General features: G+C 28.1%; 1 protein-coding gene and 1 long non-coding RNA gene across 2 annotated transcripts; one reads left to right on the top strand and one right to left on the bottom strand.

The window, feature by feature from the left end:
• Positions 1–1,029: 1,029 nt before the first annotated feature.
• On the top strand, positions 1,030–2,140 carry LOC136086545 (uncharacterized). Its single transcript, XR_010641411.1, has 2 exons — positions 1,030–1,255; positions 1,372–2,140. It is a non-coding gene; the product is annotated as an uncharacterized LOC136086545 (long non-coding RNA).
• Positions 2,141–3,182: 1,042 nt separating this feature from the next.
• On the bottom strand, positions 3,183–6,678 carry LOC124816442 (uncharacterized). The gene has a single exon (XM_065807678.1). It carries the CDS (start codon positions 5,947–5,949, stop codon positions 3,262–3,264), a length of 2,688 nt encoding a protein of 895 aa, XP_065663750.1. The 5' UTR covers positions 5,950–6,678; the 3' UTR covers positions 3,183–3,261.
• Positions 6,679–15,416: the final 8,738 nt, after the last annotated feature.

The following is a 15,416-nucleotide window of genomic DNA, read 5'->3' as shown; positions in this document are numbered from 1 at the left end:
TTCTCGAATGGATGAGCATTATTGTAAGCGAATTTAGAAGACTATTTTTATCCATCTTTTAATATACAGACAACAATGATCTTTGACACTTTTGCCACACATTGAAAAAATAATAAAAAAATATGCTTTATGTAATGATTGCTGCACAACCAATTCCCTTTGGACAATCATTTGTAATATTCGCTTTAAACAATCAGTAATAATTGATACACAAGCAATTCCCTTCGAAAAAATATTTTTAAAACTCTATTAAAAATCATAAATGGTATCAACACTAAGCCCTTCGGGACGAATTTCGCAAAAAGAATTAGCACGAAAACGTAGCGATCAACTAATGGTATATATGATACGAGAAACTACCAAGGGTTGAGCAATATATAATTTATTGTAATATATTCAATATATTTATATATACAAAAATAAAATTTAAATAAATATCAACACGAATTTCTTTCCTATATTACGATAAATAAAAACATAACATTCCCTTATGTTAACTTCATAAAAACACATGTTTACATAAAAAAAATTATATAAAGTGACGTTCTTTTCTAATGACCCCCTCCCCCTTGTCCTTTTTTGTTCTTTTAATCTAGACCCCCTCCTCCTCCCCTATTTGCATTACGTCTTTTATGGATGGCCCTAAGGAGCTTTAACGCAAGGCTATTATCTGTTAATCAATAAACTATTATCTGTTAATGTGGTTTCTATAGAAAAAACAGTTTAAAAATTTATTATTTTGATTAAATTTATGTAGAATTTAATTCTCTTTCTCGTGATATAATTAATTTTTTTTCAAACTAAAACTCAATATTAAATTACCTTGTTTGACAGTGTTTTCTAAACACTGTCAAACAAGGTCATTAACCTTAGCAACTAATTAAAATGTAAATAATATAATCCGAAACATTCTCAAACTTAAATCCAAAAACAATAAATACAATTATTTGTGTTAACATTTTAAAAACTCTATGTTATGTATTCAAAGGCATTTTATTTAATTTTTGTTTTGAATTAACATTACTCATATACGGCAAACGTAGTTTGGTTGTTAATAAATTGTTTTCATAATTTTAGTCTGTATATAAATAAAATGCTGATTTGTTTATTCTATAAAAGCATCTTAAAAGTGTTTAACATTTTTAAACAATAATGCAATACAAACAAGCTAAACCACAAGCTTAAAAGAATGTGTGATTGTAGAGACAACACTCGTGCAAAAAAACGTACAAAAAAGTTGTAGAAGATCCTAAAGGTTACGATTTTACTATAAATTAAAATACTATAAACTTCTTGTTGTAGAAAATATGTATTTACCATTAGCTGACATTCCAGAATGTTTTTCATAAAACATAAACTTTTTATTTACAGTTTAACTCCTCGCATGGTTGCTGTTCATAAGATAAACTTTAAAGTTAAAATCTGTTTTTTTAAAAGTAGCTGCTCTTTACATGGAATCCCGCAGCAAAGAAAAGTATACGCATTTGATAAAAGTTTAATATGAAGGACTTCTTTGGCTTTAAGATAAGTAGGAAGTAGAAGATACGAACCAAATCAAAAAATTTATGAAAGAAGTTGTAACATTTCAAGGGCTTTTACGTATAGTACAAGTATGATGTATGTTGATCTCGTGCCACCAAATAAACACTTCTAAAAGCATATGAAGCTGTTGCAGCATTATTTATGGCTTGTACTGCTTAAAGTAATGAAAAAAATGGAAAAAAGACCACTCCTCATTGAATAGTTGTAAAACCTCATAACAGTGATAAAATGGTATTTATGTATTGTCGGACCACAGTGTAAAAATTTTGGAATGCAGGTAAAAGTATTAATTATCACGTAAATAATTGATTTTACTTCATGGATTAGTTAGCAAAGTTTACATTACATTGTTTACCCGGGTTTTTAATAATTCTTCATAGATTAATTTACAACACTGAAATTAGAACTTGTTCAGTTTGTCTTATTTCAAAACTTTATCTTAAACTATTTTTATGTCTGTTAACAAAAACAGCTCATGCAAAGTTTTTAATTAAAGTTTAAAATGAGGAAGACTCTAAAAGCCGTCAAGAAAGGGTTAGTTGATTGAATTCAGTTGAAGAAGAAGATTCTTCTATTCGAAAAGGAATTTGAGTTTTTGTGACTTATTAGTTATTTTTGCTTTCATTTTTGCGTTTTCTCAAAACATAGTTTTTCAATAAGAACACCTTGAAAATATGCTCAAATTTACACAAAAATGCCAAATCAGCATATTTAAAAAATATATATGATTTACTTTTATTAGGATTGTTTAATTGTGTACAGTATATTTTCATTATTAAAAAAAACCTGTTTCGAAAACTCAACGAAAGTGTTTTTTTTCTATTTATAGGAACCATTACAGCAATAATAAGTTTAAAAGATATCAAGCTGGGAGAGGATAAACCCAACAAACTTAAAATTAGTTGTAAATGTCGATGATATCCTCCACAAAAGGATCTTTAGCAAGTCATCAAATTTGTATTTACAAATCCGTAATATTATAAATATTTTTTTTATTACAACGATAGGTGTTTACCTTTTAATTTTGGTTCACAATTGTAGGTGACATAAAGCTTTAATATATAGTAATATTTTTTTTGTAAGCGATTATAAAAGATTAATTACATAATATAATATATTACATATATAAATATATACATAGATATTTATAAACGAGTTAATATACAAATATTTAACTTTTAAAACCAATAGATTAAGGAAACATGCCAAAATCAAATATCTCAATTTCAATGCAACAAAGTTTTCTCATATTAAAGATCTGTCACATATAAAAATATTTATTTCAAAAAACATTCAATACATTTAAAAGACTAAATATAATACAAATTTTAAAGATTTATTAGATAAATGGTATATATATATATATATATATATATATATATATATATATATATATATATATATATATATATATATATATATATATATATATATATATTATATATATTTGGACACACTAAGAAACGCTCACGAGCCGGCTCTGTATGTGTGTGTATATATATATATATATATATATATACATATATATATATATATATATATATATATATATATATATATATATATATATATATATATATATATATATCTGTATATATATATATAACAAATAACAAAGTTAAAAAAACCATAAACAATTATTTTAAAAAGTTTCTTGGGAAAACTACTATTTTAGTTAACATAAATATCACTCATAACTTATAACAGGATTATATACATTTATGGACATGACGGGTTACAAGGATAAGGACAATCAACAAAGTTATGTTTGCTTCGATTTCCCCGTTCGTAAAACCAATCTCCAAAGGCTTGCTGAATTGATTTGCCTTCGACCGACACTCCTGTCCATGTTTCATCAAATAAAGATAAAGAATGATCGATACATGATACTAAAAAACGACCTGATTTCGGGAGATGCATAAAATATTCTGTAGATCGTATCATAGCACCACGATACTTCATTGCATCTAAAAGTTGTCTTTCGGTGCATTCAGGGGGATCTGAGCGAAGTATGTTTATATACTCTTTTGCAATACTTGTTGAACGACGGCTTTTTAGACGATCATGTTTTAAGACTTTGTTATGTCTTTTTGATCCAATAGTATTCAACTGCTCTTCGACCGACCAATCAAACTGATCTTGATTGTTTACAAATTGAGAAATATTGGTAACATGGTTATTGGTTTTTGGTATTGTAGACTTTATTGTAATAAAATGAAGCTTATTTGGAGTTTGGTTTCGAACTTCCACGTAAGCATGGCTCGGTGTTTTTGTTGTTAGAACTTTTTTATTAATTTCCGCATTTTTCATTAATGAAAAAGACATATTCAGTGTGTTTTCGCTTTTTCTTTCCAACGCTGGGTGTTTTGATAAAGGTTTTTTAAACAAATTTAAAAATGTTTTATTATTGCTAATTTGCTTAATGTCGATGTGATGCATTTTTTGTAAGTCTTTAGAATTATTATTTTTAGGTTTATATTTCAGATTCGCAAGTTCCATGTTTACAATTGTGCTTTTAAAAGATTTTTGCGACTTGTAATTTAAATCTTCTGTTTTATTTTTCTTCTCAAAAATTTTATAATTAGGTTTAGGATTGGTGTGATTATCGTCAGGAAAGTGTGTCTTTTCTTCTTGAAAAGTAGAGGCAATTTCATCTTTTTTTAAGGTTTTGTCTCTAAAAAAGGGAAGTAATTCAAATCCAGATACGTCCCTCTTTTTTCTTTTATTAATTTCTGAGGATAATGATCTCTTCAGCAAAGTATAATCAGACTCTTTAAAGTCGTTTTTTATATTCGAAGCCGTTGAATCCAGCTCTGAGTCATTTTTTATTAAAACACTTCTTTTTCTCCTTGACTGTTGTTCCGACGATGGAAATTTACAATCTATATCAAGAAAATATATCATAGCCCAAATGTCATAAGCAGAATTTAATACAAATATTGGTGTTTTTACGTATTTAACTATTTTTGCTGGGAGAAAGCACTGCCAAGCATTATCTTGACCTAAATCATGAACACAATCTTGATCTAGGCCAGAGGAAGAGTTCTGCATTTCGTATATTCGTTTAAACATTGAGCCTAGGTTTCTTCCACCCATTGGAGCAGTGTCAATAAAAAACCCAGCATCAGATAATACTCTGACAGGAATAGTTGTAGGAAATTTTGAGGCAATATAATCTGCTTGAAAAATTGCGGTCATACTTCCTGCTGAAGAACCAGTCAATATTACAGCTTCAGCAAACTTAAAATCTCTATTAAAAAGCAAGTCGTTAACAATTGCATTAAGAACTCGTTTTCCTCGCATATAAATTGTTTCACCTGAGTCTGATATTAATGGTCTCTCTCGATTACCAGTGAATGATGCTCCATCGCAATATACAACCCATACAAGATTCCAGTCGTAAAAATCCGGATTAACTACTGGATCTGGGGAGTTTATTCCCTGTATAATAGGTGGCGAAGATGGAAGCTTTTTTGTTGAACCAAGTGAACTATGACTTCTTTCAAAACAAGCTTTTGCATCAAAACACCATGCACCACCATTAAAATGAATAATCCATAAGTTTTCGCTAGTTCCCGAACCAGGTCGGTGATAATATGCTGGCGGTGAACCATCTAAACATAACGCACCAGCTTTAACAGCGTTTGTTATCCGATACAACTTCATTGGCGGAGTTTCACTAGTATCGATAGAATGTCTCAATTCTCCATTTTTGTCGACAGTTTTAGCAATTTTATCATCAATAGACTTAATAAGCCCTTCGTTTGTTTGAGGTTTCGTAGGCTTATTCCCTTTTGATAATTCATCACCAAGCATTTTTAATTCTCCAAGTTCCTTTAAAGCTTGTTCTACATTAGTGTCACTTTTTTTTCCAAGAACACTGTTGATTTGTTTAGGTAATTCGCTGTATTTATTGTAGCTACTTTTACCGTATACTTTTGAATTACTTGGTTGAGAACTTCTAAGACGATCAAAGTTTTTATTTAGTAACAAAATATCGCTAATCTGTTTAACATTATTTTGTTGTAAATTTAATGGAGTGTCAAGCTTTGCTTTCAATAGAATAGGTTTGTCGGGATCAAAGTCAAAAGGTCTTCCATCCTCTAAGTCTGTACTATCGTAATCGTTTTCTTCGTCAGAATAAAGCTTAACTTCGTTTGGTTTTTTGTTTGTAGACAATTGACCTACATCATTCTTGCTAAAATGAGACCAGGCTAAAACGGATACAGCTACTGTTAAAATTAATGATGCTAACACAAGCACCAAAATAAATATAATTGCGCCGCGTGTTTTTAGCCAATCAACTATCTCTTTTCTGTAAGAACTAAAAAACAAACGTTGATTTAACCCTGCATCAGGTTCAGCAATAAATGTTCTTTGTAATTTAGCTAAATATTTTCCATCCATTTCTAATTTTTCTCATGTTCCACGCCTAAAAACCCTCATTCAAGCAATAGGCCTATTTTTTGGCTATCATGTGTCATTCAAATTGTATCGTATTTTGAAGTCAAAAAAAGCCATTAATAAAATTCATTAATTCATATAAACTTTCTGACATTTTACATAAATTATAAACATCCAAACAGTCTAAACTATTTCAATTAATCCAGGTTTAGTTAGCATTATTTGAACAGCGCTGTGCCTCATGTGAGTAACATTTTAATTTACTCACGCTAATGCTAAAAAAATGAAGCAACTCGGTTATTCGTCTGCTTAGTAAAATATCTTTGAGAAAATAACGAAGAATACGCGAGAGGTTGTACAAAACTATACCTAATATGAGTCCGAAGTTGATATCTAAATAAAATCTAGCATCTAATATGAAGTATCAATTTTTATGCATTGCAGTATTTTGAAAACTACAAATGAAATTTTTCTTTTACAATTTAACACTTTAACGCTGTCCATTTTTTATCATGGAAATCTACGGTGTTTTATCAAGGAGCATTAATGATTATAAACCCAATTTTTTTCTGGTAACCAAAAAGCTTTTCTTAGTTATTTTACACCAAAAAGTTGTTTTAATATTCCTTAAAATCGGTTATATAAAAGGTCTTTTTTTTTTTTTTTGAAATTATATATGCATTTCTGAAATCTAAACTTTTTATCTGTTATATATGATTTATATTTGAAATATTCGATATTTAACTTGCATGCAAAAAAAAAATGCTTCCTAAAATTCAAACTTTAGTCGAATTTCATCATCACAAACAAAACAAAAAAATATAAAGTTTCTGGCAACGAAAAGTTAATGGAAATTGTTAATCGTGTTTAATCTTAATCACTGCAAAGTCTTTCATGAATCGATTAGTAACAGCTATATGACATCATGAAACATAGCAAACTTGGACCGTGATGAGTTCAAAAGCTTGTCAGAGCTTTTTTTTTTTTTAATTAATTATTTTAGGTGCCCCAAGAAGTCCTTACGATCTAATTATGCAGCAACGCGGAAAAGCATTTGAAAGGAAGTTCACGCCTCCATCCTTACTTTACAAATAAGGGCTTGATTTTTTTGGTCAGAAAATCGATCATTAGATTATTTTAACACAACTATTTTTTTTCCTAGGTCAATTCATCAAAATATGCAATCTCAAACTGAATAAAAATAACTAAACGTGTTGTAAATAAAAAACAGCGTGTTGAAATTGTTTTACAAATATGGAAATTTTGATTTAAAACATAGAAAATATAATATACTAAAATTTATAAAAAGATATAAAAAAATTATATCTAAAGAAACAAAAGTTGTTTAAGAACAAAAAAAAAAAGTTATGTAGACAGCAACAAATTCAAAGTGATAAATAGTCAAAAGATCTGAACAACGTTAAAACTCTAAACTTCCAAAAAACCGGGTCGAAGATATTACAAATTAGAAAGGACTATTGCAATGAGTTAAACATAAATAAAAAATAAAAAATCGATTTATAAAACAGATTCCGACAAATAATCTGAGAATAGATGAAGTTGAAGAAAAACCTTGTGAAATCTAAAGTGAACGAGACATGGAGTGACTGCAAAAATACAGTAAAAAGTATTTTTAAAATACAACTTAAAAATGAAAGCGAAATGGTTATGGAAAGAGCACAACCTTTCGAGTCAGCAAAAAAATAAAAAAAAGACTACCTAGAATAATAGTTCTGAATCTGAAAAAATAGTTGAATCTGAAAAAAGTCTGAATAGTTCTTAAACTATCAGGACAAGAAAATAAGTTTAAACACCGTGAAAACCTTGCGAGGAACTGGTTTATTTAATAATGAAGGAAAATCAAGAACCACAAAAAGTTACGAGAGGAAGTTAAAAGGCTAGCGCAGAATAGTGAACACCTATAACATTAACTTATATAGTGAACACCTATAACATTAAGTTTTAAAAAGATATTGTTATAAAAATAATTACTTACCCCCTCCCCTCCTTCCTTAAAAAAAAGATAAAAAGGGCGATTTTGAATCCATAAATTTTAACTTTCCTGAAATAAATGCTGATAAAAGTATAAACCTCAATATAAATTTTTTCCACGACATGCTTATGGATTGCTTATATCACTATCAAAGCGAATAAAAGAGTTTCTATTTAAAAATGTATGCGACAAAAAATCAAATAAAAATTAATTCTTTAAGTAAGTATTCGAACAATTTTGAAAAATTTCTCAACTTGTTAGAGGAAACAAAAAATTGTTTTAATATAGTTTGTTTGACTGAAAAGGAAATTTCGAATGATTTAAATAATACTTCATATATTCTTCATTTTAAATTTGCTTAAAAGGCAAGTAAATAACGCGGCAAAGAAGTTCTTAATAATGTGAATATAAACATTTATTACGTTGGGAATAATTTCAATGCATCTGAAGGCAGTAAAATACTTCTGAAGGCGGTAAATTTTAACTATTGAAATCATGTACAATCAATCGAAAAACATATTATTAAGCTGTTGTCATCAACCACCTGACACCGTGAGCGAGAACTTGAGCATTTTTTTTAAAATAAAGTATTTTTTAAAATGCTATTTAAAAAAAAAGTGTAAAGAAACAAAAAAAGAAAACAAATAGAACTTCAATATTGGGGACCTAAATATGAATTGTTTTCTATAAAATAATAAAAAAATTAAAAATTTAATGTCTCTTTTTTTGAAACAGGAGCAATTACCTTGATAAATTGTCAAAACGAAGTATCAAAAAATTCCGTGCTTTAGATTGATAGTATCACTACATCTATCGAAAATAAAAGAGTTTATTTAGTTGGTGATTTAACCTCAACGTCATCTATTAGAATGGTTTCAATAATTCATACAAGAATACTAATAAAACTAATAATACCCACAAGAGAATAATCAGAAAAATCACAAGAATAACCTGAGAAATCACAAGAATAACCTGAGAAATCACAAGAATAACCAGAGAAATTACAAGAATAACCAGAGAAATCACAAGAATAACTTTTTTATAATAATCAGTTTGGTTTTAGAAAAAATAGATCGACTGAATCAGCTATTCAACTACTTCTTTTCAAATGGAGAACATCTTTAAATAACAATAAATTTGTTATAATAGTAATGCTAATAATAATGCTAGATCTTAAAAGGGCATTTGAAACAGTTAATAGAAAGATTCTTATACAAAAGTTACAAGGTTATAAAGTTAAAGGTAAAGTTCTCATTGGATCGCAATCTGGAGAACTGGTTTGTGATATAGGGGTTCCACAGGGTAGTGTTCTTGGACCTCTTTTGTTTATTATCTACATGAACGATATTGCATCAAAAATTGAGTATTCTTTTGTAAATTTGTTTGCTGATGATACATTGGTTTGTATTGAGGGTACAAACTTTGAAGAAACTATTTTTAAACTAAATCAAGACTTAAAAATACTTTGCAAATGGCTAAGTAATAACAAACTTAAATTAAATACTCTCAAGTCCATGACCATGCTTGTTATTAATTCAAAAAAAAAGAAAAAATAGTTTAATTAATCAAAACCATAACATAAAAGTTATATTGGATGACGTAGTCATTGAGTTTAGTGATAGCGTGAAATATCTAGGGATTATTATTGATTACCAACTTAATTTTACAGAACATATCAAACATATCTCAAATAAAATTGCAAAGAAAACTAGGTATCTTGGTAGAATAAGCAAATCTTTAACTCAATGGACCAAAAAGATAATCTTTCAAACTATTATTGCTCCCACTATGAATACAGTGCTTCTATTTTTCTTGATATCAACACTAATAACAAAAAATCTTAAAAAAACTACAAAACAAAGCGATGAGATTTATATTAAAATGTGACTGGTCAACTCACAAAACAGAAATGTTGAAACTGCTTGGTTGGATAAGTATAAAAAATATAATAATTTTTAAATCACTCTGTTTCATTCACAATGTTACATCAAATGAAAATATTGTATTTAAACAGTTCTATTCAAAAAATAGTGAGTTGCATCAACATTACACTAGACAAGCTAGTTATTTTCATAAAAGCAGCCAATATAATAGAGCAGGGCAGAAGTCATTGTTCGTGTTTGGTTTGAAACTATACCAGGAAATAGCTTGTGAATTTGTTCAGCTGGAATATAAAAAATTCAAAAAAAACCTGCTTCAAACACTAAAGAATAATGAACTTATATAGTGAACATTTATTTTGTAATAGCAAACATTTATTTTGTAAAAGTTACTTAACTAGCATTAAGTTGCTAAATAAATAAATAAATAAATAAAATAAATAAATAAAATAAAATAAATAAAATCTGAGAAGTCACAAGAATAACCAGAAAAACTACAAGAATAACCAGAGAAATGACAACAGCCATCAATTAAATAGTCACAAGAATAACTCGTGAAATCACAACAACCTTCGATTAAATAGTCACCAATGAATTCCCCATAAAAGTAAAAATGGGAATTTTTAAATGCAACATTTCCAGTCCCATATTTATTATCTCACAAAAACCTGTTAGTATCTATCCACAAAAAATTAAAAAATAGTTATGCGACAAATTGACGAAAAATCCATAGAAAGTTTTGTTACTCTTTTTAAAGTTTTACAAGTTTTACTTTTTTACAAGTTTAAACTGAGATGACTTAAACTGTAAACGCAAATAAAGTATACAATAATTTTTGAGAAGGATTTTTAAAAGTCAATATAGAAATATTATAAACAGTAAAAATAAAAATGACCATATCTAACTTCTAATAAGACCTCTGTGATGGATAATAACAGGATTAATGAAACTGAACTCTTAGATGCAGTAAAAAAAACAAATGAAAGTGTGGGATCTCATAATATTAGGAGTAATATAATTAAAAAATCAATAAAATTCTTTATTTCTCATATGTTTGGCACATTTTTAAAACCAGGAGTTTATAGTAAGAAACTTAAAATTGCTTGGGTTATACCAGATATAAATCGGGTGATTTTCTGATCCTGCAAATTAGATTTCAATTCAATACTCTCCTGGTTCTCTAAATTTTAGAAAAAAACATACTTCTAGATCAAAAGTCATTCTTCAAGATCAAAATTTATCTAACCATTAGGAAACAATGCGTATTACATGACGAAAGTCAAACTATAACTTGGGGCGTTCACCAAAAATCATTTCTAGGTCTACTTTTATTTCAATATTTTAAACTCATTGCTATTTGTAGGTGACTCACATTTATTTTGTTCTGATGGATATTTCAACCTTTTATTTAAAATAATCAACAAGGAGTTTTTAAATCTAACAGACATGTTTAAGGCAAATATATTCTCCTCAAATAAAAAAGAAAAAAAAAATTAAACTGTGCTAATATAGCTTAGTGCCAATATAGTGTAAGTTATATTTGAAAACTGTCAAGTAACCATTTAATACACTTTTCAATAAAATTAATCACATATATTCCACCGATAGGGTACCTTGATACAACCTATGAGCATCGTTAATAAAGTAAATAAAAAGTATAAAACTTAGAGAAAAGGCTGTTTTTAATTTAAAAAAGCAAGTTAATAATTATAACCCAAATAATGCATTCGATGGTCTAAATCACATTTCAGAAATTCAGATAATATCGTTTTAAATTAATACCGTTTTAAATTTATATATCATTTTTAAGTGTCAATAAATAATGGCTTTGTATCAAAATAAGATTTTCGTGTTATTTTTATATAAATTTCTTAAAAATTGGCTGTAAATATTAAATGAAATGATTTTTAAGATTGTTTATAAATCAATAGAGTACTAGAGTATTCTAGAGTTTCATGCCCCCTCCAATAGAGTACTATCCCAGAGTTTTATGCCCCTCCTCCCCCCTTAATATCTCAGCTGAAAACTATTGCTTTTTAAGTAAAAAAAATTTTGATTAAACGTCTTAAACTATTGTGTTTCATTTTGTAAAAGTTATTTTTAGAAGTAGGGTAGAACGAGGCTAGTCGAGCAATTTTTACTAAATTTAACAGATCTCATGAACGCAAGTTCGGATTTACATAACTTTTTCAATGTTTGAAAGGTAATTTAACCTGCTGAAAATTTGTTAAGAAAAAAACAGTTTTCATTTTTTTAAAAAAGATATTGCTTAAAGTTTGCGGAGCTGCTCAACCTAACCCAGCGGGGTAAGTTGAGCAATAGTGTGGGGTAAGTTGAGCAATTAACAAATAAATGAATATGCATGGTACGAGATTTGAATCATCAATAATTATCAATAAAAGTGAAAAGTGAATCATCAATAAAAGTGAATCATCAATAAAAGATTTACTAAGAGGTGAATCATCAATAAAAGATTCACTAAAAGTAAGCGTGAATGTAATTTATAAACTTTTTATTTTATACACTTTAATGACGTAAGTGAGAGAAGAGAAAAAATTAAATAGTAAGAAAGTTTCATAAAATACAAAAATATTATTTTATACAACATCTTAAACTTGGAAGCCCGATTTAAAAATTACTTATTTTAAAAATATATATAAATAATGTACTGCTAAATTATTTTTTATCAAAGGTGATTCTTTGTGTTCGATAGTTCAGTTTTATTTATTGTTTTCAAAGCTGCCCAACTTACCCCTACTAGACAAGTTAAAACATTAGTTAGGTTTTAAAAAGAACAGTAAGACTTAGGAAAAAAAGGCTACTTTTAGTCCGATAAATTGGTAAAGTATCAACGGTTAGGTGATGGCAAATAAAAAGATTTATAAGCATACAAAAGAAAAATGGCTAAAATTTTTTTTTAGTCTAAAATAGAAAAAGTGCCTGTTTATCTTACTCGACTGTTTTCCACCAATCTTGCGCATTGTGTTAACATTCTAACTCCCTAAATTTTATCCATTAGATATTTTGTCATGTAATGTGTAGTTTTGAGATATTTAATTTTCCCAACTTGATCCTATACTCAACTTGCCCCGCTCTACCCAACTATAATCCATTAAAATCATCAAAATGTATCAGTAAGTTAGTAAAAACAAAATTTTTGCAATTTTTTATAATAATTATAATATTTTTGCTGATTAGCTTTACTTATAAAAAGTTTAAACCTTTCAGACACTGCTTATTATCTTCTATATAGAATCTGTTTTTTTTTTAATTTCTATTATTAAACTTTTTGAAAAGCATTAATTTCAGTAAAATGACTTTTGTTGGGCACATCGAAATAATAAGTTATATAACTTTATTACTACCTCTTTATGATGATGTTTACAAAATGCGATGGTTTTATTTTTAATCTAAAATTTTATAAGGAAGACCAATCGTCCAAAATGAGATTAGAATTCAAATCTAAAAATAGTTGAGAAAACTCTATCTATTTTTAGATTTAAATTTGTGATTAAAAGTTCTATTTGTGATTAAAGATTCTATTTGTGAATAAAAAATTTTTTTTTACGAAAGTTGCTGATACATATGGCACATCTAAATCTGCTCTACACCGCCATTTTGCTAATAAATCAGCTGATCAAGATATGAGCAATACCTCACCATATTTTTGTTAAAACTAAGCTTTTTTTATAACAAGTTTAGTCAATAGAAGTTGAATAGGATCTTTTATCAAGTCAATGCAAATTTTAGAACATTTTCTTAAGTTTGTTTCTTTAAGAGCATTTTATAATATAAGGCAAAAATTTCTTTATTTTAGTTATTGCTTCTTTGTGGTGCATATAGGGGTGTAGTTTTTATAGCATGTAATGTAGTTTATTTAGGCATATTATTTTTTGAGAGTTATATTTAGGCATGTTTAAATGATAGACAGCCTGCATTTATTTTGCTTTTAAAGCAAAATAAATGCAGGCTGTCACGCGTCACACATCAAATAATGAACAAAATAAATGTCAAACTAAGAACAAAGCGTTTGCTTTAAATGCTCAAATTTTATCCCCCAGATGATTATAGTTGATAGCAAACGTGTGAATCATAAGCAGTTGCTCACAAATTTGATAAATATTTTATTGAAATCGGTCCAAAATAATTTATTGACATTGGTCCAAAATATTTTATTGACATCGGTCCAAAATTAACAAAACAATTTCTTTTACCAATGCTACATTTAACGATCTTTTAGATTTATAATTGATTTATAATTGAACAGATTTATAATTGCATTAGTTTCAACAAATTATTTTCAAACTTTTGAAAATGTTTTCAAGAGATCTTTTAAATAAAAACAAAACACGTGAAACAGATGACATGAACAGCAATATAGTTGTAGGATGTTTTGAACACTTAAAAGATAAAACTTTTAAAATTTATGGAGCATCTATCCACCAATCTGGCACAACTGTTAACTGGCATAAATGCAAACCGACATAAATGCGAAGCAGTTATGTCAAACTATATATAATTAATTAACCGTACGCTAAATTAAAGCAGTAAGGCAATGACCGTTGCTTTTGACATATCAAAAGCTTTTTACAAACTTTTGCATGCTTTTTATATAAACTTTATATAATATTATTACATTTTCAACAAGATATTTTTGATAAATAATATTCTTCTGTATTTTCAATAACTTTAAGCGTATCGCAAGCTTCTATCCTATAAAAAAATTATTGGTATAAGTACTTAAAAGCACTTATGCCAATTCGCACTTATGTCAGTTTGCACTTGTGTCAATGTTAACAAATTCTTTTGGCGTACTTATGCTGGTTTGCACTTATGCGAGTTCGAGTTTTTGCAACTGATTCGCACTTATGCGAATGTTTGCAAATTCTTTTGGCGCACTTATGCTAGTTCAAACTTGTACCAGTTTTTGCAACTGCTTTGCACTTATGCAAGTTTGCACTTACGCCAGTTCTTATTTATGCCATTTGCACTTATGACAGTTTGCACTTATGAAATTCGCGCTTATTCAGTCCTAGATTCTTATTTATAAAAAAAGTCATGTTAATAAAGTTTAATTTTATTGTACGTTATATGTTTATATTTACAATATCTTAGAAATAAAGTAGAATAATAGAAAAAAAATAAAATGCAAATAAGAATAACAAAGTTACCTTATTGAAAACTCTTGACCACACCTAAAATGACTACCTGTGTGATCACTACTACTCCTAGTGACCAAATATGCCCAAATTTGAATTTGGGCATATTTGGTCACCCCAACCTCAATTACCTATATTTAGACATATAAATGTTGTATTTAATAGAAAAAACATCCCAAGACCACCTCTAAAATGACTACCTGTATAGTTATGACCACTCTTAGAGACCCAGACTTAAATTTTCTAATCTCAATTACCTATATTTAGACATACAAAATGCTTGATCTAATTGAAAAACCATCAACGGGGTATTTCAGGGCCATCCTTAACCACCCCTAAAATAACCACTTGAGTGGTAATGACTACTTTTAACTTAAAATGGAGCCCTGAAATGAATTCCTCGGCCCCAAAAGTTAGACTATCCTAGCCCACGGCTGC

The sequence above is a fragment of the Hydra vulgaris genome, chromosome 10 (genome assembly GCF_038396675.1).
Source record: "Hydra vulgaris chromosome 10, alternate assembly HydraT2T_AEP".
NCBI classification, from domain to species: Eukaryota; Metazoa; Cnidaria; class Hydrozoa; order Anthoathecata; family Hydridae; genus Hydra; species Hydra vulgaris.
Note: the sequence above shows the minus strand (reverse complement) of the source record. Positions and strands in the feature narration are given on the sequence as shown.

Coding starts and splice junctions, on each gene's coding strand:
- LOC124816442 (XM_065807678.1), bottom strand. CDS start 5,949: ATGGATGGAAAATATTTAGCTAAATTACAAAGAACATTTATTGCTGAA.